Source organism: Pogona vitticeps, chromosome 2, assembly GCF_051106095.1.
Source record: "Pogona vitticeps strain Pit_001003342236 chromosome 2, PviZW2.1, whole genome shotgun sequence".
NCBI lineage: Eukaryota > Metazoa > Chordata > Lepidosauria > Squamata > Agamidae > Pogona > Pogona vitticeps.
Window position 1 is genome coordinate 175,814,637 of NC_135784.1, and position 27,319 is coordinate 175,841,955.

The 27,319-nt window shown below is 44.0% G+C and overlaps 1 protein-coding gene across 1 annotated transcript; it reads right to left on the reverse strand.

Moving 5' to 3' along the window:
* Nucleotides 1-7,834: 7,834 nt before the first annotated feature.
* LOC110081133 (sperm acrosome membrane-associated protein 3) lies at nucleotides 7,835-14,048 on the reverse strand. Its single transcript, XM_072987090.2, has 3 exons — nucleotides 13,854-14,048; nucleotides 10,848-11,006; nucleotides 7,835-7,917 (listed from the first exon to the last, which is right to left on the reverse strand). Exons 1-3 carry the CDS (start codon nucleotides 13,993-13,995, stop codon nucleotides 7,835-7,837), a joined length of 384 nt encoding a protein of 127 aa, XP_072843191.2. The 5' UTR covers nucleotides 13,996-14,048.
* Between the last annotated feature and the right edge of the window lie 13,271 nt (nucleotides 14,049-27,319).

Here is a 27,319-nt window from a genome sequence, read left to right on the forward strand (position 1 = left end):
CTGTGGAATCAGGGCTTCTCTGCACCAGTCCTAGAATCAGAAGAGAGCTGCTGCAGAGAAGCCCTAGAGAGATCCTGGGACTATTACTCCCAGAGAGTTCCCCAAAATATTGCAGAAAACTCCCAGAGAAATCCCAATAGTGCTGTTTTTGCTCCAAAGAGAGCTGGTGTGTTGCAGGGATAGAAGAAAGTCTTTTTTAAAAAACAACCACAGGTTTTTCACATCTTAGGACAGTCTTTTGGTGACTGCTCTTGCCAGGAGGCTATACATGACATGGATCTTTTTCGGCTCAGGGTCCATGAGCAGGTAAGGACCACTCCAGCAAAGGACCAGGAACTGCCCCTCCTATTTCTAATCCTACCCCAAAATCCTCTTGCACCAATTGAGAGTAATTTAAAATGTCCCTTTTGTTCAGGATGTGTGTGCACGCACGTATGTGTGTGCGTGTTCTGTGCCGTCAAGTCGGAACTGACCTATAGTGACCCCTCATAGAGCTTTTAAGGTGAATAAGATATTTAAGGAATGGTTTTAACAGTTCCACTCCCCCAGTCAGTTTCCATGGCCAGGTGGGGATTCGAACCCATTTCTCCAGAATCCTAGTCCATCCCTCTATCCTCTAAACCACACTGGGAGTATATATAATCTGCCTGTGCTGCTTTGGACTTCTGGGGGGGATTTAGGCTGAATATCAGGAAAAGCTTCTTAGCTTTTAGAGCAGTATGACAAAGGAACAGAACCAATTACCTCGGAAGGTGATGAGCGCTCCAACACTGGAGGCATTCAAGAGAAAATTAGACAACCATCTGTCAGATCTGCTTTGATTTGGATCCCTGTATTGAGCAGAGGGTTGGACTTGATGGCCTTAGAGGACCCTTCCAACTCAAGTATTCTATGAGTCTGTTATCTCCAGTTACCAGATCTGGGGAGACAGTAATCCTATAGATTACTGCACTGGCTGCCCATCCGTTTCCGCATTGACTTCAGAGTGTTAATGCTTACATATAAAGCCCTAAACGGTTTAGGACCTCGATACTTGGCGGAACGCTTATTCCCAACTAGTTCTACCCGTATCACCCACGCGAGCCAGGAGGTGAAGCTGAGGAGCCTGACGCTGAGGGAGGCCTGGAAAGAAAGAATTAGAAACCGGGCTTTCTCGGCAGTGGCTCCTCGTCTCTGGAATAACCTACCTCCGGAGATTCGCGCTGCACCCTCGCTGGGTACTTTTCAGAACCAACTAAAAACATGGATGTATAGGCAGGCCTTCCCTTCCAGTTAATTCCTGTCCTCTTTCCTTTTTTTCCTCTTTATTTGATTTATTTTTATTTTTCCCATCTTATAGAATCATTTAATTAATTAATTGTTATAATTTTTTTAGAACTTGTTATCCTTATGTTGTAAGCCGCCTACAGTGGTCAAAACGACTAGATAGGCGGGGTATAAATACAATAAATAAATAAAATAAAAATAAATAAAATAAAAGAGAAGGCATTCATAACTGTGTCTCTACATTGGCTATATGAAAGGGTAGGCCCACTCCACCACCTCACTGCCATCTCATTCTTCTACACATATGCTCCAGTCCACAGTCGATACTTACAAGTATCAATTATGGGCTCTGTATACTCCAAGACACATTGTTTGGGTATTAATCTATGTGTACCCCCTTCTTCTGCAGAGTAAATAATTTTTAAAAATTCTTTCATAATAGGTGTTCTCTTTTTCTCCTATCTTGCGGCCAATTGGAATTAGCTTACAAGGTGTTTGAACTGTTAAATTTTCGCAACACATAAGGAGCACGGAAAGCCATCCAATTCTGATCCCCATAGAGAATGTCTTCTTTTCCTGCCCTTCCCTTCCTGCAAGACGATGGGCAGCTTGTGACCTAACAGGGAGTACCCTCCAAATTTTGGCATAAGGTGCCCCAGCTGGTCTTCAAACCATCTATGCAAGACTCTCAAGCCTTTCCTTTTCCCCTTCCAACCCCCAAGGTAGCTTCCTGCCCCACCCAAGACCCCTGTCACACACCCTTGCTCAATACATGAAAGATGCAACACTGTGTGATATATATATATAGTGCCTTTGTGAATATGAGCAATTAAAGCACAGCACACTAAGATGTACTTTCCTGTTATTGTTGTTCTGTGCCATCAAGTCAAAACTGACTAGGAGCAACCCTCAGAGGGCTTTCAAAGGTGAGTGAGGTATTTAAGGAGTGGTTTACCAGTTCTACCCCCGCTCCGGTGAGTCTCCATACCTGGGCAGGGATCCAAGCCCTAGTCTGCCATTCTGTCCACGACACCACACTATGTACTTTCCTAGCCACTGCAAAGATTGGACTCGGACAACAGAGTGAGGACTAAAGTACACACAAGCCTGTCCATATTTTTTTCAAAGGCAGATTTCAGTTAGCCATTTTTATTTAAAGAAAAATCTAGGGTCCTGCTGACTAAAGTTAGATCTTAATCTGTATCAGGAGCGAATGAATCATCTTCCTCAAATCATAGTCAGTGGTGGTGATGATAAGAATAAAGATAAGGATAAGGATAAGATTGAAAATTGCAACTATTGACTCTGTCAAGAAAAAGATGAAACGGTATCACACTTCATCTGTGAATGTTCAAAGACGGCACAAACTGCTTACAAAATTAGATATGACAGAGTGGCAAAATCAGTGCACTAATCATTATGCAAAAAATATAACTTGCCAGCCTCCAAAAACCCATGGGAATGTCAGGTAGAGAAGGTGTCAGGAAACAATGAAGGCAAGATGTTGTGGAATTTCTGGATCCAAACTGATAGACACTTTGAACATAACACACCAGACATTGAAGCAATAGAATGAAGAAATGTCTGGATAATTGACATTGCAATTCTAGGAGATGCCAGAGCTGAAGATAAAGAATTGGAAAAACTAACAAAATACAGAGACATGGCAACTGAGAGATGAAACAAAACCCAGTGGTCCCTATTGTCTTCAGGGCTTTGGGAACAATATCAAGAAATTTCACACAGTATTATAAGCAGTTGCAGATACAAAAATATCATCAGAGCTACAAAAAAGGCAATATTAGGAACAGCATATATATTACATCCATATTTAACAGATTCTTAGATTTTTGGTTAAAACTTGTACCTGTTATGTAATACCATGTTTTTATACGTTTGATTGACTGTGCCTGAAATATTTGAATAATATAACAATAATAATTTTAGAATAACAGAGCTGAAAGGGACCCTATGGATCATTGAGTCCTGCCCTGTCAGGGAAGCACAGTGAAGAATCAAACTTCCAACCAAACTACTGAGCTATCCAGTGTACTGCAAACAATGCATCCAGAGGCAAATGCAGCCTAGGAACAGGAAATTTTAAGCAGAAAATGGGTTTGAGTCCCAGCCAAGATCATGGGCCTGTATCAGATATTTCTTCAAACATAAACATCACCAGTTTCACATCTTTAGGGCAAGTATGGATCTCATAATGTGTCATTTGGTTCATTGGTCACACAGGCTGCTAACAGTAACAAAGCATATGATCATGAAGTCCAGAAGACTACATGTACATTGCGCAGTTATGGCATTTGGTACCACTAGCTGCCATAGTTCTATCCTATAGAATCCTGGGATTTGTAGTTTTGTGAGGGGATTCCTTGCTGTAGTTCAGAGGACTGTGCACTAGCTCTCGAGCAGAGAATAAGTATTTGATTAAACTGCATAGGGAAGATGGGAAACCTTGACGTCTGAGCATTCAGCCTGGAGGCAGGCGGTGCATCATGGTCTCTCCCAATTTGAAGAGACACTTGTCCAGCAGGCTGAGGCAAAGGGGCAGTCCCGAAACCAGCAAAACCAGGGAGCTGGACAGGGGACAGATTGCAGTTGTCTTCAGTGTGGAAGGGATTGTCACTCTCGAATTGGCCTTGTCAGCCACACTAGATGCTGTTCCAAGACCTCCATAAGAGCACGTTACCATAGTCTCTCGAGACTGAAGGATGCCTACAGAGAAACTGCATATCTCAGGATACTTGCAGGATGGAACCACAGCAGTTAAATTGGTATCAAACTGCTATATATGTGTGTAATAAAAAATACAGTATACTCAAAAAAACTAAGCTATGTCAGTCTGTACAGTACATGTGGAGGAAGCCAACAAAGTCCCAGAGCTTGGAACACTGCTTCTGAACAGAAATGTATTACTTAATACTTTTTTAATTTGCTTCATTTGCTGGTTTGGGTAATTAGTTGTTGGCTAAAAGCCTGTTGAACGGCTATGCAAAAGGTGCAACTTTTGGGGTTGAATTACCTCTAGCTAAGTTGTGTCAACCAAAGATGACAAAGATGTAAGGCAATATGCCCCCCAACTTTATGCCTTCTCTGTAGCAGTGCAACAGGATTTCAGCGATCATGTCCTATTTCTAATTTTAAGTGTTTCTTTTTTAAAACAAGGTGAAAAAATAGTCTCAATTCCTCCCCCTCATTTTAAAATAAAAGTGGCTAAATGTGCCCCAAATCTGCAACCCCACCAAATTTTTTTTACAAATGCCCCAACATTAATGTTTTAAAATTACAAGCAAACATTAGTTATCACAACAAACTTTTAATGACTTACTGGTTGTTACATGTTAAAAGTAATGCCACAAACTCTCCTCATTAAAAAAAAAACCTAGTGTGTTAACAGGCAGTGCCATTATTTGTAATGGGTTAACTCCAAGCTCTGACCACCCCTTGAGGGCTGCCATGTCCAGCTATCAGCAGCGGCTGGTGCCCCGTGCGGTGGGCAATGGTCAGATGCGAGAGCAGCTATTTGCTTAGAAGCACACGTCCATACCTAAGAGGCACACAAGCGGACAGGGAAACAAGCACTCGTAGACAAAGAGAGGGAGGCCTTCTGCCATTGGAAGAGGCAGGATGGATGAAAGGGAGTCAGAGGCCGAGATGAGGCAGTGGCCCGTTTTCCCTAATGGAAGAGCTGAGCTGCCCCACAAATTAGCTCCACTTCTTTCTTTCTGGTCCATCCTCTCCTCCTACCATTCTCTCCAGCCTGCCACAGATGGCTAATAAGTGGGGTGGGGGAGTGTACCCCAAAAGATATCACTCATTCTCATGCATGAGCCATCTTCCCCCCCCCCCACCCCCGACACTGATTATGGCTGTTCTGTCCCCATCACAGATGTGAGAGGGCATTTAAATGTTCATGTCTAAGAAAAGGAGCGGATGGGTTGCTCATTTATTTATGCACTTAAATAATGCTTTGACTTGAATCCAGTTGCACGATGGTGGGATCACATCTGAAGGCAGCAGGCTGGTTTAGAAAAGCTGGGTCGCTGGAGACCGACTCCGAATCTGGTGCTACGAACTCAGAGATGGCAGGGAGCAAGCCAGTGACTCAGATTTTTGCCACGACAATGATCCCTCCAGCCATTCCTAGGGAGCAAGGGGAGAGAAAGCAATACAGCACGTCCGTGCAGAGGTTATGGAAAATGCAAGCTAAAGGGCAGAAGTAGGAACTGGAGTCATGACAGAGCTACCACCTCCCTGACTTTCTTTTCTTTCTGTTCTTGATAAAGTAGTTTGGTGCCACAAACTTTTCTTGCACAAGGTCCCAGACCCAACTTCTGGCATCTCTACTTAGGGCTAGGGAAGATGCTCATCCAAAAGCCCAGCCAGCACTAGTCAGTACAGTAGGACCATGGTATCCACAGGGTATCAATTCCAACCCCGCTGTATCAGGATTCCATAAAAACCATAGAATAGTGAATCCGATACAGATCATGGTCTCCGTCTCCCTCTAATGGCCAGTTCTAGTAATTACATTGTTGAAATACATTTTTCTGGATTTTTTTCATTTAATATTTTTAATATTTTCAGACCATGGACAAGTGAGACCATGGATGCCGATCTCGTCACACAGGGCCCTACTGTATTGATAACACTGAAGGAGATGACCTGTGACATTATGTGCTTTCAGGCAACTTTGTATGTTTCTGACATGTAGTATAATCTTATAAATGTTTATGAAGATATGTCTCTTTCCCTCTCTCAAAAGATCTCTAAAATGGTAAGAGTTAGAAAACAAAAACTTCTGCTTAGATTTTACTGAGGTCCCAAATTAAATTACTGGAGTGCTTATACCTCAAAACACGTTTTTGAAAATATACTTGTCTTGAAAGATCTCGGAAAGGGTAAGAGCTAGAAAAATGAAATTATGTCCAGGTATTACTGATTTCTTAGCTTCGATAACTGGAGTGCTTATCTTTCAAAATCATTCTGCTAGGATTCCAGTTGGACTTGCTGGAAATTCTTTTCTGGGAGCTCTTCTGTTTACTGTGTCATTAAAAAATCCAACCAAAATCATTTCTTTTTCCTCTAACTATAAACTAAAAAGTTCATATGTTCTCCACTCACATTCCCCATACACAGCCCCTCACAAAAGAAGAGTCCAAAACTGCAGGCAGCTGGATCAGCCCATATCAGCCCATAAGGAGCAGGAGGGAGTGTATTCTTGTCTGTTTGTTTTGTACAGTCAGCAGTTCTTAACTTCCCCCTGTAAATCATAGCACCCTTCAATAGGAGGAGCAGTAATAGCTTGCAGTAGCATGCAAGTCCTGGGAGGAGAAGAAAGATCTATTTCTTTTTCAGCTCTTCGTAGGACTGCAGGAAAACTTAGAGGGAACAGGGAAAGCCTCCGAAAGTGTCAGGATGTTTTGACCCTTGTGAGTCCTGGCTCCGTTCTACCACTGCATCAGTGACAGGTTCAGTTTCTGTGCTAAGGCAGGATATTTTTAGTTTGGCCTAGTTGTCACTGAGAAATCTTATCAGCGTTTGCGATGTTGTGTTTCAGAGAGTGGGTGGAGGCGGGCACAAGGGCCACATGTTTCTCCATGCAAAAACATCCTCTTTTCCTGCAAGTATAAAACTAGATGTCCGGAAGACAGCTTTTAGCTAGGCCTGACGTGTTTGTTTCATATGACCATATTTTCAAAATATCCATGTATAGTTAGAAGTGCATTTAAGCTTGGGAGATGCAGCCTGTAAGGCACATTACAGTCCGGAGTTGACCCCTACACTAAGACATCTGTGGTGGTGCAATTGTCCCTGATTTTGGAGGGGAGGACAGGAAGTACCTTACCAAAGGCAGACATCCTTTGCATTCAGAAAGCACCAAGTTCAGTCCCTAGCACCTCCAGTAGAAAGAGTCAGATGGCAATTGGTCGGGAATTCAATTTACCTTCCCTTGGGGACTTTAGAGCCATTGGCAATCATCTCACACAATACTGAGCGCCACACAGTATTGGTCGACAAACAGGTATTTTGTGTGTTGTGGCTGTATTGCGGCTTCTTAAGTCTTGATGTCATCTTGGTGCTTCTCACATATCAATGACAGATGTTTGGCTCCATTTCCACCTTCCAGCAACAGATGGTTAGGAAATATCAGCAAGATATCTTGCCCTCTATATTTGTGTGTGTGTGTGTGTGTGTGTGTGTGTGTGTGTGTGTGTGTGTGTGTTACACGGATGTCTTCCCAGTGCACAAGCATAAGCAGGTACGTTTCCTGCTGTGCCTTTACAATAGTGTCCCCACTCAAACACTGAACGGAACAGTGAAATTTTTATTATGGCCATGAATTGAGTCCTCCATCAGAATCCCAAGCACCCGTGAATTCATTTCCTCATCCTTTCAGAAGGCACCAAAAGATGGAATCCAATCATATGCTTCCTGCAGGTGATGCACTAAATGTGGCTAAATCTGGCAGGTATGGGGAGATGGATAGGTCGGTGGGAAGGTAACTGAATGGATTAAATGTATATCTGGGGATATAGAGAGAGACAAACTCAGATCCTTACCAGGTTTTCAAGCCTCCTGCCTTAGCTGTAGCCTTCTGGAGGCAGATTACATCATCCTCAATGTCATTGGTCAGCAAATCTAGTGAATAAGGCAGAAACAACGTTAGGTACAATATAATATAACTTAACAATGAACACTAACTATCCATACAGAGCTACAGGGCAGTGTATAGCAGTTTCAGCAGAGCACAAGGGGCAGACACCTAATCATGAAGGGTTAAAAAGTGGCGTTTTGGCAAAAACTCAGCAGAAATGGACACTGCATTCTGGAAGTCTTTAAGGAAAAGGAGGAAGTGCACTGTTTTACAGTTAGTGGTAGGGGTGGGCCCCTTGCAGCCCTCCAGATGCTGTCGGGCTGCAATGCCCATGTACCCAAGAAAATGTAGTCAGTATTAACGGGTGATACATCTCTCTGCCAACAACCTCTGGAGTGGCACCCATCCATCGGAGAGGGTGAAGAAAGGTGAAGGCACAGACACATTTGAGAACAGGGGAACTCATGGCACACCTGAACACTGGAGAAAGGAGCAAGGAAAGAGTGAAAGGATGATGCCTTGGAGGTAGGAGATGCTAGTGAAAGAAATACAGAAAGGGGCAACTTCATGCTAGGATAAATAAGCATCTTTCACAGCTTTCGGGAGTTCCGTCTCTAATGATGTGCTAACTGTGCCATCTACTTTGGGCCTAAGGCAAATAGGAAGAGATAAAGGCTGAGTGGGGAGATGGATCTGTCCAGGAGCTGCAAAGAAGAAGAAATCAGGTCCCTACATGGACTGAAAACGAAAAGCCATGTGTTCGGTCGTAAGCCTCCAGTAACAATGCAAACCTGTTCCTTTGCGGCATTCCCAGTACCCTTTGCACTGAGGGTGGACAGGCTTCTAGCTTATGGGCTACCATTTCTTTCTTTTTTTTTCCTTTTCCTTTTCCTTTTTTTTTTTAAAGTACAAACCCAGAGATCCTCCAGCTGGAACCTCATAGAAAAAAAAATACGCTTAGGTCTGACCCCAGGAGTTTGTTCTCAGTACCAGACCTGAATGAAGCTGGCAGTTTTTCAAAACACAAATCCATTTCTGATTAGAACAAATTGTCTTCCTAAACGAGCGTGGGCGGAAGAGGAGGGAATAATTCAGTCAATGATATTATAGCACACACTACTGAACGCTTGCAATAGCTGCCGTGGTGGAGTGAAACGCAGCCATGATGATGGAACGGCGGGGCCTGCGGCAGAAGGAACCCCCGTTGTGCTTTAGCCCTTAATGGGTTCAGGAGGGGTGGTCCAGTACAAACCACTAGCCCAAGGGAGTTGTCCACCTTGAACCATTTTTACAGCAAGAAAAGCGTATGCATTTATGCAAGGCAGGCGGCCCCCCCTCACCACTAAGAGGGGGGGACTCCCCCTCCCAGATCCGGCATCATCATGTGTCTCTGATGTACCCGCTGCTTGCTCTCCTCGTCTGTCCTTCAGCCCCACAATCAGAGTCATGATTGTTTGTCTAGGTCAAGACGCTGGTTCCCAATCTTGGGCCACTCAGGTATTCAAGGACTGCAACTCCCAGAAATCCCAGCCAGCATAGCTGGTGATGAAGGCTTCCGGGAATTGTAGTCCAAAGCTGGGGATCACTGGCCGGGGGCATCTGCTTCCAGTCCAAAACAGCACACACTCAGAGGCTGAAATCCAGCAGCGTTACTTATCATCAGCCTGAGGTGGATGATGTCAACAGTTTTCCAATAGCTGCCCCCCCTCAAAGATCCCAAGGGCGTCTTTTGGATCCCCTTCCATGTGGAGAAGCTGCTGGGGCATGGGACAGTGGCGATATCCAGCCCCCAACAGCTTCCTCATGAGAAAAGGCATGCCCAAAGGGACTTGGGGACCTTTTGGGAGGTGGAAATCAGAAACTGTGACAGCACATCAGCCTTACACAGCATAGGTTACACAACTGGCTGGATTCCAGTCAAAGAGTATCAGAGGCCAAGGCAGGCCACAGAGTGGGAGAAACACATCCACACCACTGTTGCTTCCAGTGGCATCTGGGAGAAAGTTTCTGGCCCACATCTACCTATGATCCTGATCGAGAATGATCCTTGAACCTGCCAAGGACCCAGCTCCTTGCATATAAGTCAAGCAGACCCACCGCATACCCACAGCCAGTCATTGCCTGGCTATTATTTAAAACTTTTATTTCTATGCCTGACCATAGTACCAGCTCTTTTTCCCTTTCCATCTGCAGAACCAGGTTGGAAAGCCTTGAACAGCATAGCAACAACATGGACACTGACCCATCCCTGCCTCCTTTAGAACAGTCCAGGAGCATAAGACCATGATGCAATGTCCATATACACTTCCCTGGGCCTTTTCCTCTCTATCACTGCCTTTGCCAAAGCAAGATACAGGGTTGGTGTGCCCAGCCTTGATACTGAACCTCACAGGTCCCATATCTCCCCATATAACTAACACATACAGAGAGAGAGAGAGAGTCTCTGAGACCTTTGGGGGAAGGTCTTCTCTCAGTCCCACTGGCATCATCGGTACATGCAGTGGCTGCTCCCAGTCTATGGAATTACAGTACTGTACCTTCATCACGAGGCTGGCTTGGCCCGCTCCTTACAGTCTTTCCACCCGCAGATGGAGACCTTCCTGATCTACAGGCTGAATGAGAGTCGTTGTGTTTGGGGCAAGCAGACCACGCCGACCCCTTTGGTGTTGAACTCATGGAGTTGTGGGCGGCCAGGGGCACAGTATTTATTGAATATCTGTTCATCTGTCCATCCCTCCATTTGTTTAAATATATATATATGGGGGGAAAATTCCATACATCACTCAAACCGTGCTGCTCAGACCTGTGCACTTCAAGGGAGAAGAATATTGTGATTTTATACATGTATTTTTTTAAAAAATTCTTTTTCTGCTGCCTTGTTTTCCTTTATTGAAAGAAAGGCAAGATATAGATAAGATAACATAAAATAAAACAGCTCTGGTCCTTGTGCTGAGTTTCTGACTGGAGCCCTTACCACTGCAAGACATGCTGCAGAAGTTCTCAGACTGACTGTGATGGTCAGCACACCAGGAGCGGCTGTTCAGTTGGAAGATGCCATATTCCGAGGTGCCGTCGGCATTGTGCACCACAGCGGCTGTGTTGAAGGTGCTTGCAAAGTACGCCAAGCAGACCCCTAAATGGGGAGAGACAGGTCTGCGTGTTAACTGCATGTGCAGCCATTAAATCCGGAATGAAACAGGCAGCAAAGACGACCTTGCCAGTGAAAAGGTTTGCCTTGCCGAAACCTTGGTGCACATGCTTCTCTGTTCTGATCTCTGCAGTTCTAGAGGCCAACATTCAAGCCATGCATTTTGAATTAAGTACATTTGCCCAAGGCCATCATTCCCCTTTGTGTTGCTGTTGATTCACAGCTGCCAAGCTGGGCAATTCGCTATAAGAATGGATTCACCTATGTGTATGAAATTAGATTCACATATATGGAGAGGAGGCTGTGATTTCTAGGATATGTTCTGCAGATTTACATTGGGTCCCTCACTGGGAGAAAGGCAGTCTACAAATGATATACATGTTGTTTATTTTTGATTGCGATGTTTTTATTGTTATTTAATGATATTTTATGATTTTGCTAGCCGCCCCGAGAAGACGCTGTCTAGAGGGGCGGGGTATAAATCAAATCAATCAATCAATCAATCAATCAATCAATTAATTAAAAATAGTTTTGTCATATGAGCACAGGATCTCATACTGTACAAAGGAAAGGGCTTCACATCTTGCCATTCTTAGGTTTCATTTCATACAAAGCTTCTAGTCCCTGCAATTTTAGAAAAATTATAATCTAGGAACTGCTGGATAGCTCAGTAGTTTAGGTATTAGGCTGTGGAGCCAGAGGCTGGCAGTTATAAAAACAATTGGCGGATATTATATAACTGATTCAAGTTTTAACTTCCATGGGCACAGGCCTTGTTGAGGCGGAGGGGCTTGCATGCTTGAGTGTGGCTGAGAGCTATGCTGAAGGGTCTCCCAAGCCAGACCGATCTCAGCTGAGAAGCCAGACCAATTGTGGCCACCAACCATCAAATATGATGAGAGGGAATAAACAGAAATGCATACTGGATCGGTCATTGCCCGGGTCAACAAGGACCGCATCAGATGCTATAGCCCCTGGGCATCTGGTGACAAAGGGGCTACAGGGCTCAGCAGACCCAGCTTTGGAACCAGGCCAGGCTGCTGCAAAGCTACTCAAACAACATAAATGCAAAACTTGGACTCTCAAAGAAAATTGAGAATTTTATTATTATTATTATTATTATTATTATGAGAGAGAGGGAGAATGGATGTACAGTACATATGCTTGCTTCTGCATAGCACAAGTCTGTGAAGCCTGCAGACCTGAAGCTTGGTGTGGGTACTAAGGGGACTCTAGGGTATGCATTTCAGGGTTATTTGTTTTTAAAGCAAATAAATTAGTACTGATCAATATAAATCTGACGGTAGTTCCGCTGCGGCCACTAGGTGACAGGTTGATCAATTTACATGTGAGGAGAACCTACAGTACCCATCCAGTCACTAGATGGCGCACTTCCCTAACAGATTACGGCTCAAGAAGGCCACGGCAGCTACTGAGGCGGGCAAACGCGGCAGGGCGGATCCTAAAACAGCGGACACAGTGGGAGCGGCTGCACCCGGAGCACTTGAGGCTCCAGAACAGGGATATAGGCAAGGCAGGAGGCAAAGAGAGGAGTCATGTCCGGATCCAGAAAAAGTTAGGCCCTAGAGAAGGACACAGGCTCTCCTTGCACAGCCTCTTATGATTCCTGAGGATCCGTCTTCTCTCCCCCCCCCCCCCACCGTGACCTCAGAAGCCTGTAGTTTGGCCACCACCTGATGGTCTCACAGTCTGAACTCCACACATTAACGAAGGGCTAGCTGAAGTGGTTTCTTTTGTCCACAATGAATTTCCCCACCTATTGGCTTCCTTGGATGACACGGGATTCCAATAAAAAGAGGGAAGGGGCAAAGCTAAGAAAGAGTTCACCATCCCTAAGCTTGTTTAGTTAATTCATGGTACAGGATGTCTTTGAACTGGATACATAATCTGTTCCTCATTCAATCCCAGTATATCATGCCACCCGCCTTAAATCCAACTTGTAGGCACAACACTTGCTTACAAGGAGCTAGAATATTGGTTCGTAGGGGGGTCATTTTAGTTTATGTCCACATACCCGGAGCCAAGAACAGTGGTATAGTGGAACAAAGGTTCACAGGGTCAAAGCCCCTGGAGTTTCTGTGTACCAGAGACTCTGATATCACCTGCCCCCACCACCCCTTATGTCTTCCTGTTCCCTTGGAGCTTAACTGTGGTCTTCAAAGTCACTGGAAGAAATACGGGCTTTCCCAGGCTGTAATGTAAAGTATTTGAGAATGAATTGGTCATGAATGGGCACTTAAGAGCCACAGACTTTATAAAAGGCCTGCTCCTCATTTGTTGATAGGGACCAAACCAGGTGCCTGCATTTTTTTTTCTCTCTCCTTGCAGGGAAGGGCTGCACAATGAGCACCAGCACTTCCAAATGGACGACTAAACCACTAGCTAAAAGTGCAGAACCTCTTTCAGTCCAGGGGCTAAAATCCACTTTAGAATCCTCAAAAGCTGCCTTCCAGTAATAGGCAAAGCCAAAAGGGCAGGACCAGAAATACATAAAAGTCCTCTTGACAGTTAACTAAATATTAGCATTCCTACTCCTTAGAATGGGTTGGGTGGGATATATAAAAGCTCGGAATACACCACACAATGATAATTGCAGGAAAATGGGTGTAGATATCTGGGGAGGACCAAAATTCCAGACCAGGACCCGAGAGAGACCAGAGTTGCACCCAGGGCTTGACGTTTCACATCCATGTCCTAATCCAAAAACTTGTACAGGACTGGCTCTACCTTATCAACACCCGTGAAGCGAATTGGAATTCTTCACGCATAATGGAGAGAAGTGGATCAGACACCCCTTTGCCAGATACTCACAATCACCCAAGCCGTAACCCTGACGCCCATCCATTCCCCACTGTTTCAGTACTGACGCCAGCTCACACCGACTGAAGATCTTGCCGTAGACTTTTGCTACCAAGCAGGCCACGGTGGGTAACAAGAGCTGAAGTAACTTCATCCCCCCTACTGAAGACTCGATCTGCTGCCCCTCTTGCTAATCACAAAGGAGAGGGGAGCTGGTCTGCAAAAAAAGAACAGCAAGAACAGGAGGGGAAAACTCAGAGTTCACTACCCTTCACAAAATCCCCCAGTTAGAAATGATAGGTCAGTGTTTCAGGTACTTGGTGGCGAGCTTGGGAGTTCAATTCGCCGCTGGACATCTCAGAAGAGCCAGCCTGTGTAGCCTTGGGCAAGCTGCACAATCCCAGGATGCCCCCAGAAGAAGGGAATGGGAAGCTACTCCTGAGTACTCTCTACCTAGAAAACTCTGAAAAGGGTTGCCATAAGTCAGAATTGACTTAGGGTCACATCATCATCATCATCATCATCATCATCATCATCATCATCATCATCATCATCATCATCATCATCATCATTATTATTATTATTATTATTATTATTATTATTATTATTATTATTATTATTATTATTATTATTATTATTGCTAGTAGTAGTACTACTACTGCTGCTGCTGCTGCTGCTGCTGCTGCTGCTGCTACTACTACTGAAAACAAAGCATTCTGGGTAAACAAATGCCATTCTGAAATGTGGAATACAATACTGTATCATACACAAAGATATGATTACCACAAGCTCAGTCCTTTTTGCAACAAAATAGCACAAACAGTGGCTATAGGTATATGTAAATAAGAGATTGCCACCCCAATTTGTCTGAGTTCTGCTCTGTATGTGCACTTTGGAAATGAAGGGGTGTACCATCATTCATAGAAACACCTGTGTGTACAGATTGCGTGAACATGCATTAAAAAAAATTCTGTGTGTTCTTGTAGGGCTGTAGTCCAGAGCAGCCATCTTTAAAGTGGCTCAGAGATCATGCAAATATGTTTACAATTCCTGTCAGCTGTTTCCCCACATTATCAGTGGTAAGAGACAGTGAGAGTTACAGCCCCTCTGAACATAGTTCTCCTCCCCTATGCTAGGAAATGGGTGACCTGATTCTGATTCAAAACAGTCTGAGCCATCTCTTCTAGGTTTGGAAACTGGCTGCACAGTTTCCTCTTTGGAGGGTTTCATGTCTGGTGAATTTTAGAGCCATTCAGATCTTCTGGAAAATCCTCCTGGTTCGTAAGAAGGCATGTGGCAAACAGAGAGGTCCCAGCCAATAGGTAACACAGACCTAAAGATGACTTCCTTTCTAGAAGGCAGACCAGAAGACAACTCAGGAGCATTCTTCCCTAATTTCCCTGATCATGGGCAACTTTGAGGAAGATTAAGGCACATACTCCTATACTTGAATAATGTTGGCTGGATAATTCAGTGGTTCAGGTATCTGGCTGTGAAGTCCAAGGCTGGTAGTTCGATTCCCCACTGGGCCTCCTGCAAGTAAAGCCAGCCTATGTGGCCTTGGGCAAGCTGCACCGTCCCAGGGCACCCCCAGAAGAAGGGAATAGTACACTTCTGAGTAGAATTATAGAATAGAATAGTTGGAAGGGGCCTATAAGGCCATTGAGTCCAATGCCCTGCTCAATGCAGAAATACAAATTGAAGGATATCCGCCAGGTGGTTGTCTACTTAGAAAATGCTGGAGTCACCATAAATGAGACTTGAATTGATGGTGCCTGATTATTATATTATTGTGTGAATAATATGACACAATCCCCTAAACCTCCTGCCAGCAGTAATTCTCCAACCTTATGTGCCTCTGCTTCAAATGGGACATTTCCATCTCCACAAGCACTAGATGGAGCATTAAGTCACTCAGACAGATTCATGATGTATAAATGGCTGTTGTTGTGGCAGGTCATTCTATTTATATATTTATGTATGTATGTATGTATGTATGTATTTATTTATTTATTTATTTATTGGACTTATATACCGCCCCATAGCGCTACAAGCACTCTCCGGGCGGTTTACAATTTTTTAATTATACAGACTACACATTGCCCCCCCAGCAAGCTGGGTACTCATTTTACCGACCTCGGAAGGATGGAAGGCTGAGTCAACCTTGAGCCGGCTACCTGGGATTTGAACCCCAGGTCGTGAGCACAGTTTTAGCTGCAATACAGCGTTTTAACCACTGCGCCACGAGGCTCTATAACATCTGTGGTTTTATAACTCTGTTGATTCACAGAGAGACATCTGAACCACGGCCTTCCTCAGAGGAGTTGTGTGAAGCCTCATGGGAACCTTTCGTTACTTGATGGGTGTCTCACAGTAAACCAGTACAGTATACCTCAACAGGGCTATAACTAGGGAGGAGCAGCTGGAGTTTTGCCTCAGGGCACCAAAGTTGAAAACTAAAGATGAATCTAGTGGTTGTTGTTGTTGTTGTTGTTGTTGTTGTTGTTGTTGTTGTTGTTGTTGTTGTTGTTGTTGTTGTTGTTGTTACTACTACTACTACTACTACTACTACTACTACTACTACTACTACTACTACTACTACTACTACTACATTAATAACAACAACAATATTTAACAAATACTTAAGTTTTTGGTTAACCTTCTGGCCTTATTCTTTCTAACCATAAACTTTCTCCTTATTTATTTATTTAAAATATTTTTATCCCACCTTTTTCCTTTTTTGAGAGAATACTATAGCCTTCTCCTCCTCCTTTGATGAAAGGGCTTATCTTGTCCAAGATAGCAAAATGACTAGTTACAACTCTACACCTCACCATAAACCCTGAGAATGATTGGCCTTAGCCAGACCCATCTATGTGAAGTTCAAATTTCATAATAATGTGGTAGACCTGTTAACATACATAGACAACACCTAGACATTTCCTTCAGGGTATCAGATCTAGACCTTTGGGTACCTAACAGTGGGTGACCAACAGTGAAGATCCTACTCTTGCCTCTTCAGATGCCTAAATGCCTCCTGGGTCACTATATCGTTTTTAACCAGCCTGGCAAAATGCATATGCCAAAACCCAGAGATGGTAATTCTTCTAGCTTCTAGAACTTCAGCTCTGAGGTTGTCTTGTGATGTCATAACCTGTGACCACAAAGAAAGAGTCTGGCATACTCTCTTACCTGTGGGCTAAGGCATGCTGTGGCCTGAAGTAGAATACAAAAGGGCACTCCCCGCCACCACACTAGGGCACTATGTTGTTGTTGTTATATGCCATCAAGTTGCTTCCAACATACAGCTGCCGCATGAATAATTTCCAAAATGTCCTGTCCTCAACTGCCCTGTTCAGCTCTTGTGGGCTCAAGCTTGTGGCTTCTTTTAGGGACTTAATCCATTTTCTGTTTCCCCTTCCTCTTGTCCTGCAGCCTTCCACCTTTCCCAGCATTATTGTCCTTTCCAGAAAACCCTGCCTTCTCCTGAAGGGCCCAAAGTAGGACAGCCTCAGCTTCAACATTTTTGCCTCTCGAAACAGTTCAGGCTTGATTTGATCTAGCACCCACTTGTTCATCTTTCTAGCAGTCCCGGGCATCTGCAAAGCTCCCTCCCAGCACCATATTTCAAACAAATCCTTCCCCCCCCCCGTCAACTTTTTTCACTATCCAGCTTTCACACCCATACATGGTGATCAGAAATACAAAAGTGTGGATGATCTTGATCCTCATCTTCAGAGACACATCTTTACACTGGATGATTTTTTTTCCCTACTTCCTTCATTGCTGCCCTTCCAAGTCTCACTATACAAAAAGCTATTTCTGCTATTTATTTGTTTGCTAAAACTTAATATGCTGACACATAAGGGGCTCTGTTCCAGCATTACATGAAATGTGCAAATGGGACTCAACGTGGCTTACAATTAAATAAAATGAATGCAGTGAAAACATTAATATGAGCTTAAAAGGTTGGAAACACACCAATAGAAGAAAATACAGCATCCATATAACAAAATACCCTTTTAGTTCCAGCAAGAAAGGTCATTTGCTGAATAAAGTGGTATTTGCGTGTTGATGGAGAAGCAACATGAAGGAGCCAGTACTGACCACCTCAACAGGGAGTTCCTGAGGCTGGGAGCAGTCACTGAAAAGCTCATTCATCAATCTCACTAAATTTCAACCTGTGAAACAGGCTGGTTAACTGGCTTGTTGTATGGGAGCACCAGCCCTAAAATCTATTGTCCTAATCTTACCTACACATTTTCACTTCAGAGCAAGAAACAAGCATCAGAGATTAGAAAAGAGAGGGCAACACATTAGACAGCCCACTGAGCTGGAGCATATGCTGGAAGAGATAGGGACTGGGAGTTTATTTCCCAACTGTTCCTCTCAGGAGAAGAGCCAGCTTGTGTGGCCTTGGGCAATCTATACAGTTCCTCCCAGAAAAAGGGACTGGTAGTCACCCCAGGCTGGATAGCTCAGTGCTTTGGATATCTGGTTATGGAGCCAGAGGTTGGGAGTTCAATTCTCCACTGGGCCTCCTGTGAGTAGAGCTAGCCTGTGTGGCCTTGGGCAAGCTGCACGTTCCTAGGGTGCCCCCCAAAAAGAAGGGAATGGTAACCCATTTCTGAGTATTTTCTACCTCACCCCCCCCCCAAAAAGGATGGCCATAAATCAGAACTGATATGATGACACATGATTATTTATTATTAACCAGGCCTGAGTACTTTATACCTAATAAGTCTTAGAAAAGGTCACCATATATGGGACTCTAACGTGATGGCATGGAATTATTATTGGAAAAGGAATCTCCTCAACTAATGAAAGATGTGATACCTAGCTGTGTTGGCACAAAATAAATTACCCAACTCCACATTGAGATGGTAATTTTAAAGGCCAACCAAAGTTGTCCAGAAAGTTGCAAAGGCTTGTAAGATACCCAAGGTTTCAGGAGCTTTTTCAGTGCATTCAGTGAGATGTTTAAAAGCAAGCAATGTAGTGGAAAAAGAAAGGGAGCTGAAAGGAGGGGCTGATCTTAAATCCTTCTCAACTGCATGTTGTTCCAAAGCATGAAGGCGGGATGATGTGGCAAACAAAGGAATGGATCACATCAGGCAATGCAAGTGTTGCTAAATTTCACCCAGGGTTTCCCACAGATTCGCCGGGGGTTGAAAAGATCGAATCTTCACATCCTCCGTCTTAGACCAATTTAAATCTCCCACAGAAAACTCAAAACTGCATTCATGTGAGTACACAGGCTCCCTGGCTGGTGGAAAACGAAATTACCACATAATTTTTACATTGCTCCTGGTGAATGTTAAGTGATGGACTAGATAAAGAAAGTTAAGGCAGTCAAATTATGTAGCTTGACCTGATTTCCTCAATGACGTCCAGCCTCTGCTATAGGTTGCACTGCTGAACACCTATATTACTCATCCAGAAAACTCCAGGAAAAAGCAGTGATAACCTAATAGAATTAAAATAAATTCCAACCTCCATATGGATCTGAGAATTTATTTTGTGAAAACACGGCTGTCATTGTTCCCATTTCTTAGTCTCCTACACTGCATCTTCATTACGCCTTCATCAGCCTTCCTCTATTCCAGACCCACCCATCCTTACTGGCTTTTAACATGTCACCTCCACCTTATAATTTTTTTTTCTGAAAGCTTGACCATATTCGTTTGCCTCTATACTTCTTTGTACAAATGTTGTTGGCCTATAAAACTACTTTATCAATATAGAATTTAGAATTTACTTTGTGCAAATGCATATATCACAGTTTTCATTAATTAAGGATTTTCCTCATCTAATCATGGGCAATATCTAATGTCTGTTTCTGACTTTAGAGTGAAGGCATGAAGGTGAGAATAAGATGCTATGACTTTGGGACAGGTGCTGCCAAGCCAGTGAAGCAGCCAGCTTCAGATGGTAAAAATTTAGTGCTAGTTAGTGTGCAGTGTACAAATATAACCCCAACAAATGCTTTGATGTTGCTTTTAAACTGCAATAGGTCCAAGTATTGGAATGTCAAACAAAGCTTTTAGAAGTTACTTTTCAGAACTGCACCTCCAAGAAACCCACAGCTAGCTGAGCTACTGGTTTGCTGAACGAGTCAGGTAGCTTTAGTCCTGAAAAGTAACTTTTCCAAGCTTTGTTTAATATTCCCATATTGGGATGTCACATCCACACTGTACAGTTTTTCAGGCATTCCTTAACAGGAAACACAGTGGGGGGGAGGGAGAGAGAATAGTAGACTTTACCTCCCTCATACAATGTAATGAAAACAACATTACCAAGGAACAGTACCAGCTACTGCAAAGCCACTGCCACACATTTCATGTCTGAGGAAGTGGATTTGTCCATGAAAGCTTGCATTAAAATATAACACTTAGTCTTTAAGGTGCCAGAATGTTTAATATTATTGCTGTTCTGGTGGTTTTATGGATTTTTTTTTACAATTTCACACATTTTTGTTATCTGTTATTCTGCTTGTTATGCATCACAGTCATGTAGTGGTATATAAAGCTAATGCAATAAATAAACAAATAATTGTCTTTTTAATTTTTATTTAATTATTACCTGATAAACTAGCACAGACTAACACGGCCACCTCTTCTAAAACACTTCATGTGTTCATCATGCCCTGCTGGCCCCAGGGGAAGGGCTAAGGCCACCAAAATCCACCACCACTTCTGTGGAACACTCCTGTATTAACCAGGCTGCATCCATAATCATTAAGAGCTAAGAAGATAAGAGAGAAGCATTCAAGGCTCTTGGGGTCTTCTCTGAATGGTAGGGTTGAAGCAGAGCTGCCCTTCAGTCAGGATGTTTTATCCTATTCAGCTAATCAACTAAAGCTTAATCACAATTGATACTGGTGCATTGACATGGAGTGCAATGGGAAGGCTACACAGCATATTCTTTCTTGTCGCCTGCCACTACTATCCCCATATACCTAAATGCCATGTCCTTAGGGCACAGCTTCCTTTCTACATGTACCACTCCCAGTTGGCAGTAATGAGGAAAGCTGCCCATCTGAACCCAGAGGAATGCTTAGCAATAACAGGGGCCTAATCTCATTTACCACAGTTGAAGAACTATCAAGCAAGCATCACAGTCAATATACAATTTCAGAGCTCTCTACCTAGCATTGTGCAAATGCTCCTGAAGCTTGAGATGGGGGTACAGTGGGATGGGGGCTGCACAGGATACCAAAAATTATCCATTGAACAGTGTTACGGGTAGGCTGTATCAGAGAGTCGTTTTCCAGTGAGGATTGGAGGCAAAATCATCAGACAATAAGAGAATCAATGAAGAATACTTATTACCAACTGCAACAGACTCAAGGTCATCTAGTCAGTGATATTTGTCTGAGCAATGCTTCTTTATTTTTATTTTATATTTCATACCCTGTAATCTTCCCACTGGCCAAGCTAATAGAAACATTCCAGTTGCAATGTGACAGAGTCAGCTACATGCTTCTGTATCCCATTGCGTGTTATTACCCTTGTGAAATGTAACTCTAGGGGAGGTTGCAAAATAGGGGAAAGTATGCCTGTGTGTTGCCACCACTGGATTAATACTATCTTCTTTTTTTTAAGATTGTTTGTTACATACATATGCTTTCTTATCTAACTCAAAGCACTTTTAGTTGGCTCTCCTTGTCTCCACTTTATCTTCACAGCAGCCCTGTGAGGCAGGTGAGACTAAGAGAATGGGGCTGGTCCAAAGTCAGCCGGTGAGTTTCATGACAGAGTGGGGGATTCAAACCAGGTCTCCTGTAGTTCTGCCATGATACCACAAGGCCAGCCTAGAAGATAAAAACTCTATCTAGAAAGGTCAGACAGCCAGTGAAATTCTGGTTTGTGCCACACTTGCCACAATCCCAGCTTGTAACCCTCTGCACTGTCATCTGGCCCGACATGGCACAAGCCCGGCCAGAGTTATTTTTCACCACTTCCTGTTTTTAAAAGCAGCAAATTGATAGTCCAGATGTAGTAGAGACAGAGCCAAAGGCAGTGCCAGGTGACAGAGCTGTGGCTCTTTTCGTTGTAGCTTTATTTGCAACCTCGCATGGTGCCTGTAGGTTGAAGGACTGGGAGGTTGGTTTCTGGGCTGGGGTGGCTGTCAATCTATCTAGCACTTATCAATCATTCCCCTCCGCCTCTGAATGCAAAGAGAGTCCCGCTTCTCCACTGAGTGTTCCTTTCCCTCTCTTTAGTCTGTTGGAAGCAGTCTGTTTGTTAGTTTGTTTGCTGTTGAGCTGTTCACAACTGTAAGTAATGAAACATTTAATACTTTTTCCTACAAATGTCTCAGAGTGAGTTATTGAGGCTTTATGTACCTGCTAATGAAAAAGGGGTGGAATATCTGGGGAACCTGAAGCTATTCTCCTCTGTGAATCCCTGCACTTGGACTGTATAACAAAAGGAATTTTAACCAGAAACTCAAAACTCTACAACATTTTCCACAGTTACAACCTTTGGGTGCTGTTGTGCTGGAATGTATATTGTCCCCCGGCTTATTTAACTTACATGCAGAATACATCATGCGCAAGGCTGGACTGGAGGAATCCCAAACCGGAATTAAGATTGCCGGAAGAAATATCAACAAACTCCAATATGCAGATGATATCACTCTGATGGCAGAAAGTGAGGAATTAAAGAACCTTGTAATGAGGGTGAAAGAGGAGAGTGCAAAAAACAGCCTGAAACTCAACATCAAAAAAACTAAGATCATGGCCACTGGTCCCATCACCTCCTGGGAAATTGAAGGGGAAGATATGGAGACAGTAACAGATTTGATTTTCTTGGGCTCGATGATCACTGCAGATGGAGACAGCAGCCACGAAATTAAAAGTCGCCTGCTACTTGGGAGGAAAGCGATGACAAACCTTGACAGCATCTTAAAAAGCAGAGACATCACCTTGCCAACAAAAGTCCCAATAGTAAAGCTATGGTTTTTCCTGTCGTGACCTTGATGTTAGGAAAGTGTGAAGGCAAGAGGAGAAGGGGATGACAGAGGATGAGATGGCTGGACAGTGTCATCGAAGCAACCAACATGAAATTGACAGAACTACGGGAGGCAGTGGAAGATAGGTGGGCCTGGCGTGCTCTGGTTCATGGGGTCACGAAGAGTCGGACACGACTAAATGACGATGACGTGCTGGAATGTTGGGCCGGCTGCCAACTTCCCCCTACTCTGGCAGACCTGTTTGCCACCCGCGTGCCACCTTGTTACTCAGGATTTCCTTGAAGCTCCCAACAATATCATAAAGTCCAAGGCAAGAAGAACCCAGCAAAATGGAAAGCAACAGGGTCAGTGCAATACTCTCATATTAGGGCAGCATTGGGCGATGGCGGGGACTGTGATTCTGACTTTTTAAGTGCACTGAGAAAACTGAGGATACTACAGAGCTTGTGAGTGCAGCCTGAGGGACCGTGACATGCTAGAAAGCTTGGCAAAGGCCTCTCCTAGGCCACTTGCTTCCTTCTGCTCTTTGAGGGATTTGCCTCAACAAAAGAGAGCCAAGATTGCGGGGAACCTTATCCCAGGAGACACGGCCTGGGCCGCCACCCACAGAGGGGCCTCCAGGCAGATACGCTTTCAATGATCACAAAGCAATTGGAGTGCCACAGGGACAGCAGGCTTGCATACCAATCCCAGAAGGTTACAAAAAAAGGAAGCAACAAATACCTGCAGGTGCACACACTCCACAGAGAATTGTTACAAACCCAGCAATCCACATTACTACCACCACCCTCACACCAGGGTCACTTCCAGGTACGGTCACGTGCATTATCTCACAGGAGCGTACACAAAATCTTGACACAAATCCATAACCAATTAAAAATATTTTAATGTAATTCTGCTGCAGAGATTCACATACTGTACCAGCCTGCAAACACTCCCATATTTTGGTTCCCCGCTCCTTAATTTGTCTGGGTCTCTTCTTCTGGTCCAACCCTCCCCCTCCTCTCTCTCTCTCTCTCTCTCTCTCTCTCTCTCTCTTTCTCTCCTGCTGGGCATCCCCACCATGGGAAGGTATGCTGTAGTCCAAGAGATGGGAGGTGACCAATAAAGCCGCACCCCTGTTATCACACACCCAGGAGAAAACAGTGGCGTCACAACTGGCAGGCTTAAAAGTTTTTGCAAAGGGGGAGCACAGCAGGGATCAAGGGAGATGGATGGTGGCCGCGCAGGTAAGAGGAAGAACTCCAGGTTCTCCGATACATATCCTGAGACGGTCAGCTCCACAGCTGGTGAGTTTGGGGGACACCCCTGAACTACATATATATGGGGCTCCAGGAGGGTTTGAGCATCAAGGAGAGGGAAAGTAGAATGGGTAGCATGGAGTAAGTGGTGCAAGGAAGTGGTTTCCAACGGTGGCAAACCTAACAGGGGGAACAGCATCCCCACATCAGGGGTTTCATAGGAAAACTAATGCCCACTTATCAGTGATATTTTCCCAATTCTGAGAGGGGCATGGGGGCTAATGGCTAAGTATCCATAAAAGCTGTTGGAAGACACTTGCAAGACATTCCTTGAGGGTTGGGCTTTCAACAGTTAGGCTTAGGCAAAGTAGGTTTGAGTTCTGTACTGTGTTCCCCTGTTAAACCCAACATCCTCCATTTACTGTTGCATATAGTATTACTTACATTTTTCTTAACTTTTTGTAGAATATAGATAAGTAAGATTGACAGAGAGATAATAAGGACAGGAATCTTCCTCAGTTCCGTACCTAGCTGTCGAACAAGACTGGACCACACCTCTGGCTACTGCTTATGTTTTTTCATCAGCTCCCTTTACCCCTTTACCATTCCAAACTGATCCTAAGTCTATTGCTGACCCTTGAGACCTCTCAGACAAAATTAAATGCCACCAGTAGACGGCACCCTAACATTTAAGCATTCCTGTATAATACTGCCCCATCCTCACCCCCCCCCCAAAAAAAAGACAGTGGAAGTTGGGAGTGATCTTTGTAGGGCTCTTTCTGTTCCCATTGGCTTAGGTCTTTCCTGAACTACGGGAAAGCAGGGATAACCAACTTAACTCCTCCCAGGTTTCCTACCTTGTTCTAACTTTGTTTAGTGAGGGGTTGTTGTTTTTTTGGCTCCCCTTGCCACCTTCTGAACATACTCATGGAACTGAGTGGAGACAAATTAATTTTCCACACCAGAGCCTCGAAGGAGCCAGAGGAAACTGCTCAGACACAGGAGACTGAAACAGGCTCCCAGGGGACATGAAATCCCCCTGGGGCAGGTTCTCCCCCAAATAATGCGAGGCACACACATTAATGAGGAAGCCATTTGGCTCAGATCCTGGGGGCTCAAGTTCCTCCACAATGGGGTCCCAAAGTAATTAGTTTTTCAGGTGACTCCATTGTGCTCCCCTTGCTCTCACGATCTCAGGTTCTCCCGGAGAGTGGGGGCCAGAGCATCATGTTCCCCACAGTTAATCCTAGGGATTGTCATGGGAAAGGGTCTGGTGTGAGGGGAAGAGATAAAGAAGAAAATATTGTTATCTTCTTGGGGCTCCATTAGTGGTATGGGAGAAACAGCTCGTATTCTACACAATATATATTTAAAAGGGACAAATAATACATAGAAGAGCAGTGGAGGTGTAGGGGGACTCCAAAATACCTTATTGCTCTCTCTTCCACCTCCTGCTGCTTTGCTCCAGAGACCCACACGCTTCTTCCCCTCGCAGGATTCTGAAGCACATGTTTACCTCACAAACATACACAGGGAACCTTTGGTGTAGAAGAGGAAGGAGCTCTGAACATACTGATGCAGAAAAGTGGTTCTCAAACTTGGGGCCTCAGATGTTCTTGGCCTGCAACTCCCAGACATTCTGGCCAGCACAGCAAGTGGTGAAGGCTCCTGGGAATTGCAGTCCAAGGGGGCAGTTTGAGAACCACTGCTAAAATCTCAAGCATGCCACCAGCCACATCTGCTCCCGTCGCCTTACATCACAGAGGCAACTGTTACACGTACTAGTTTATGCAAAGTGATGGAGCAAGAAGTTTGGGAGATTATGGGAGAGTGGCATCAAAGCCTGGAAGTAACTAGCAGTTTCTTGTAATTATTTTCTTTTGCAGTAATGAAGCAGTTTTTTGATTTTTTGCAGAATCAGACAGAGAAATAGCTGGTGCTTTGGACCACTTGTGGCAAGGTCTGGGTGTGAGCTAATTGTCTGGGCTTAATTTACATATTTCATACACAAGACTCATTTTATCTCAACATATATTTTTCCTAAAGTACACACAGAGTACTTGACAGGGCTTTCCTGATTGTTTCACAGAAGGAAGCAGCCTCTTTGGTTGCTAAATACCTGGCTGGAGGCATAGAATAGTGGGAAGGTGCTGGAGGACAGAGCTGGAAAGAGAGAGATGTGTGCAGAGCTGCCTGCCTTGTGACACATAAGCTCCAGATGGTCCAGAAGAGGCAGTCACTACTGGTGGAGTAAGATTCAATCGCCACTCCAGTCTGCTGCTCTAAGTGAAATGGGGTGCAGGGGTATGAGGTGCCACCTTGTCCTTTGCCTCCGATGGCAAAATCTCTCAGCCCAGCTCCCTTATTTGTCATCACGTAACAGTGACGTGGTGGCGCTGTGCGTTAAACTGCAGAAGCCTCTGTGCTGCAAGGTCAGAAGACCTGCAGCCGTAAGACTGAATCCATGCGTCGCTTGTGCCAGCTCCCACCAACCTAGCGGTTTGAAAGCATGCAAAAAATGCAAAATGCGAGTAGATAAATAGGTACCACCACGGTGGGAAGGTAACGGCATTCCATGTCTAGTTGTGCTGGCCACATGACCACAGAAGATTGTCTTCGGACAAACGCTAGCTCTGTGGGTTGGAAACAGAGATGAGCACGGTGCCCTAGGGTCAGACACGACTGGACAAATTGTCAAGGGGAATCTTTACCTTTACCAGTCTTAAAACATTAACAGGACCATCTGAGATGCAAGGCAGAGGAGTAAAATTGGGGTTGGGGGAGGAGCATTGGCTGAGGTTATAGCAATGTCCAGGACTGATCACTGTTGGATCAAAAGGAAGAGGTATAATAATAATAATAATAATAATAATAATAATAATAATAATAATAATAATAATAATAATAATAATAATAATAATAATAATAATAATAATAATAATAATAATAATAATAATAATAATAATAATAAAATTTATTGTCATTGTAAGTATATACACAGTATACCATACAACGAAATTCACAGACACCCAGAGACCAGACACATGCACACACATAACATTCCCCAAACACTCCCCACCCACTAGAAGTCCCCCACTAAAAATACAAACATCTACACCTCAGGCCAAGTAACACAGTCCAACTAATTATTCACTACTGGTGGTCTTTAAGCTCATTATTAATTGCAATTATAGCTCTATCAGTAGATTTACTAATTTTCTTTTAGATGTTGAAGTTTCATTCTATAAGAAGTTCCCCAAT

What these genes read in the sequence shown, in the direction of transcription:
- LOC110081133 (XM_072987090.2), bottom strand. Translation starts at nt 13,995, where the DNA reads ATGAAGTTACTTCAGCTCTTGTTACCCACCGTGGCCTGCTTGGTAGCA. An exon ending in GGGTTACGGCTTGGGTGATT is followed by an intron (nt 11,007 to 13,853) that starts GTGAGTATCTGG and finishes CTCCCCATTTAG; the next exon opens with GGGTCTGCTTGGCGTACTTT. An exon ending in CTGCAGCATGTCTTGCAGTG is followed by an intron (nt 7,918 to 10,847) that starts GTAAGGGCTCCA and finishes CTTATTCACTAG; the next exon opens with ATTTGCTGACCAATGACATT.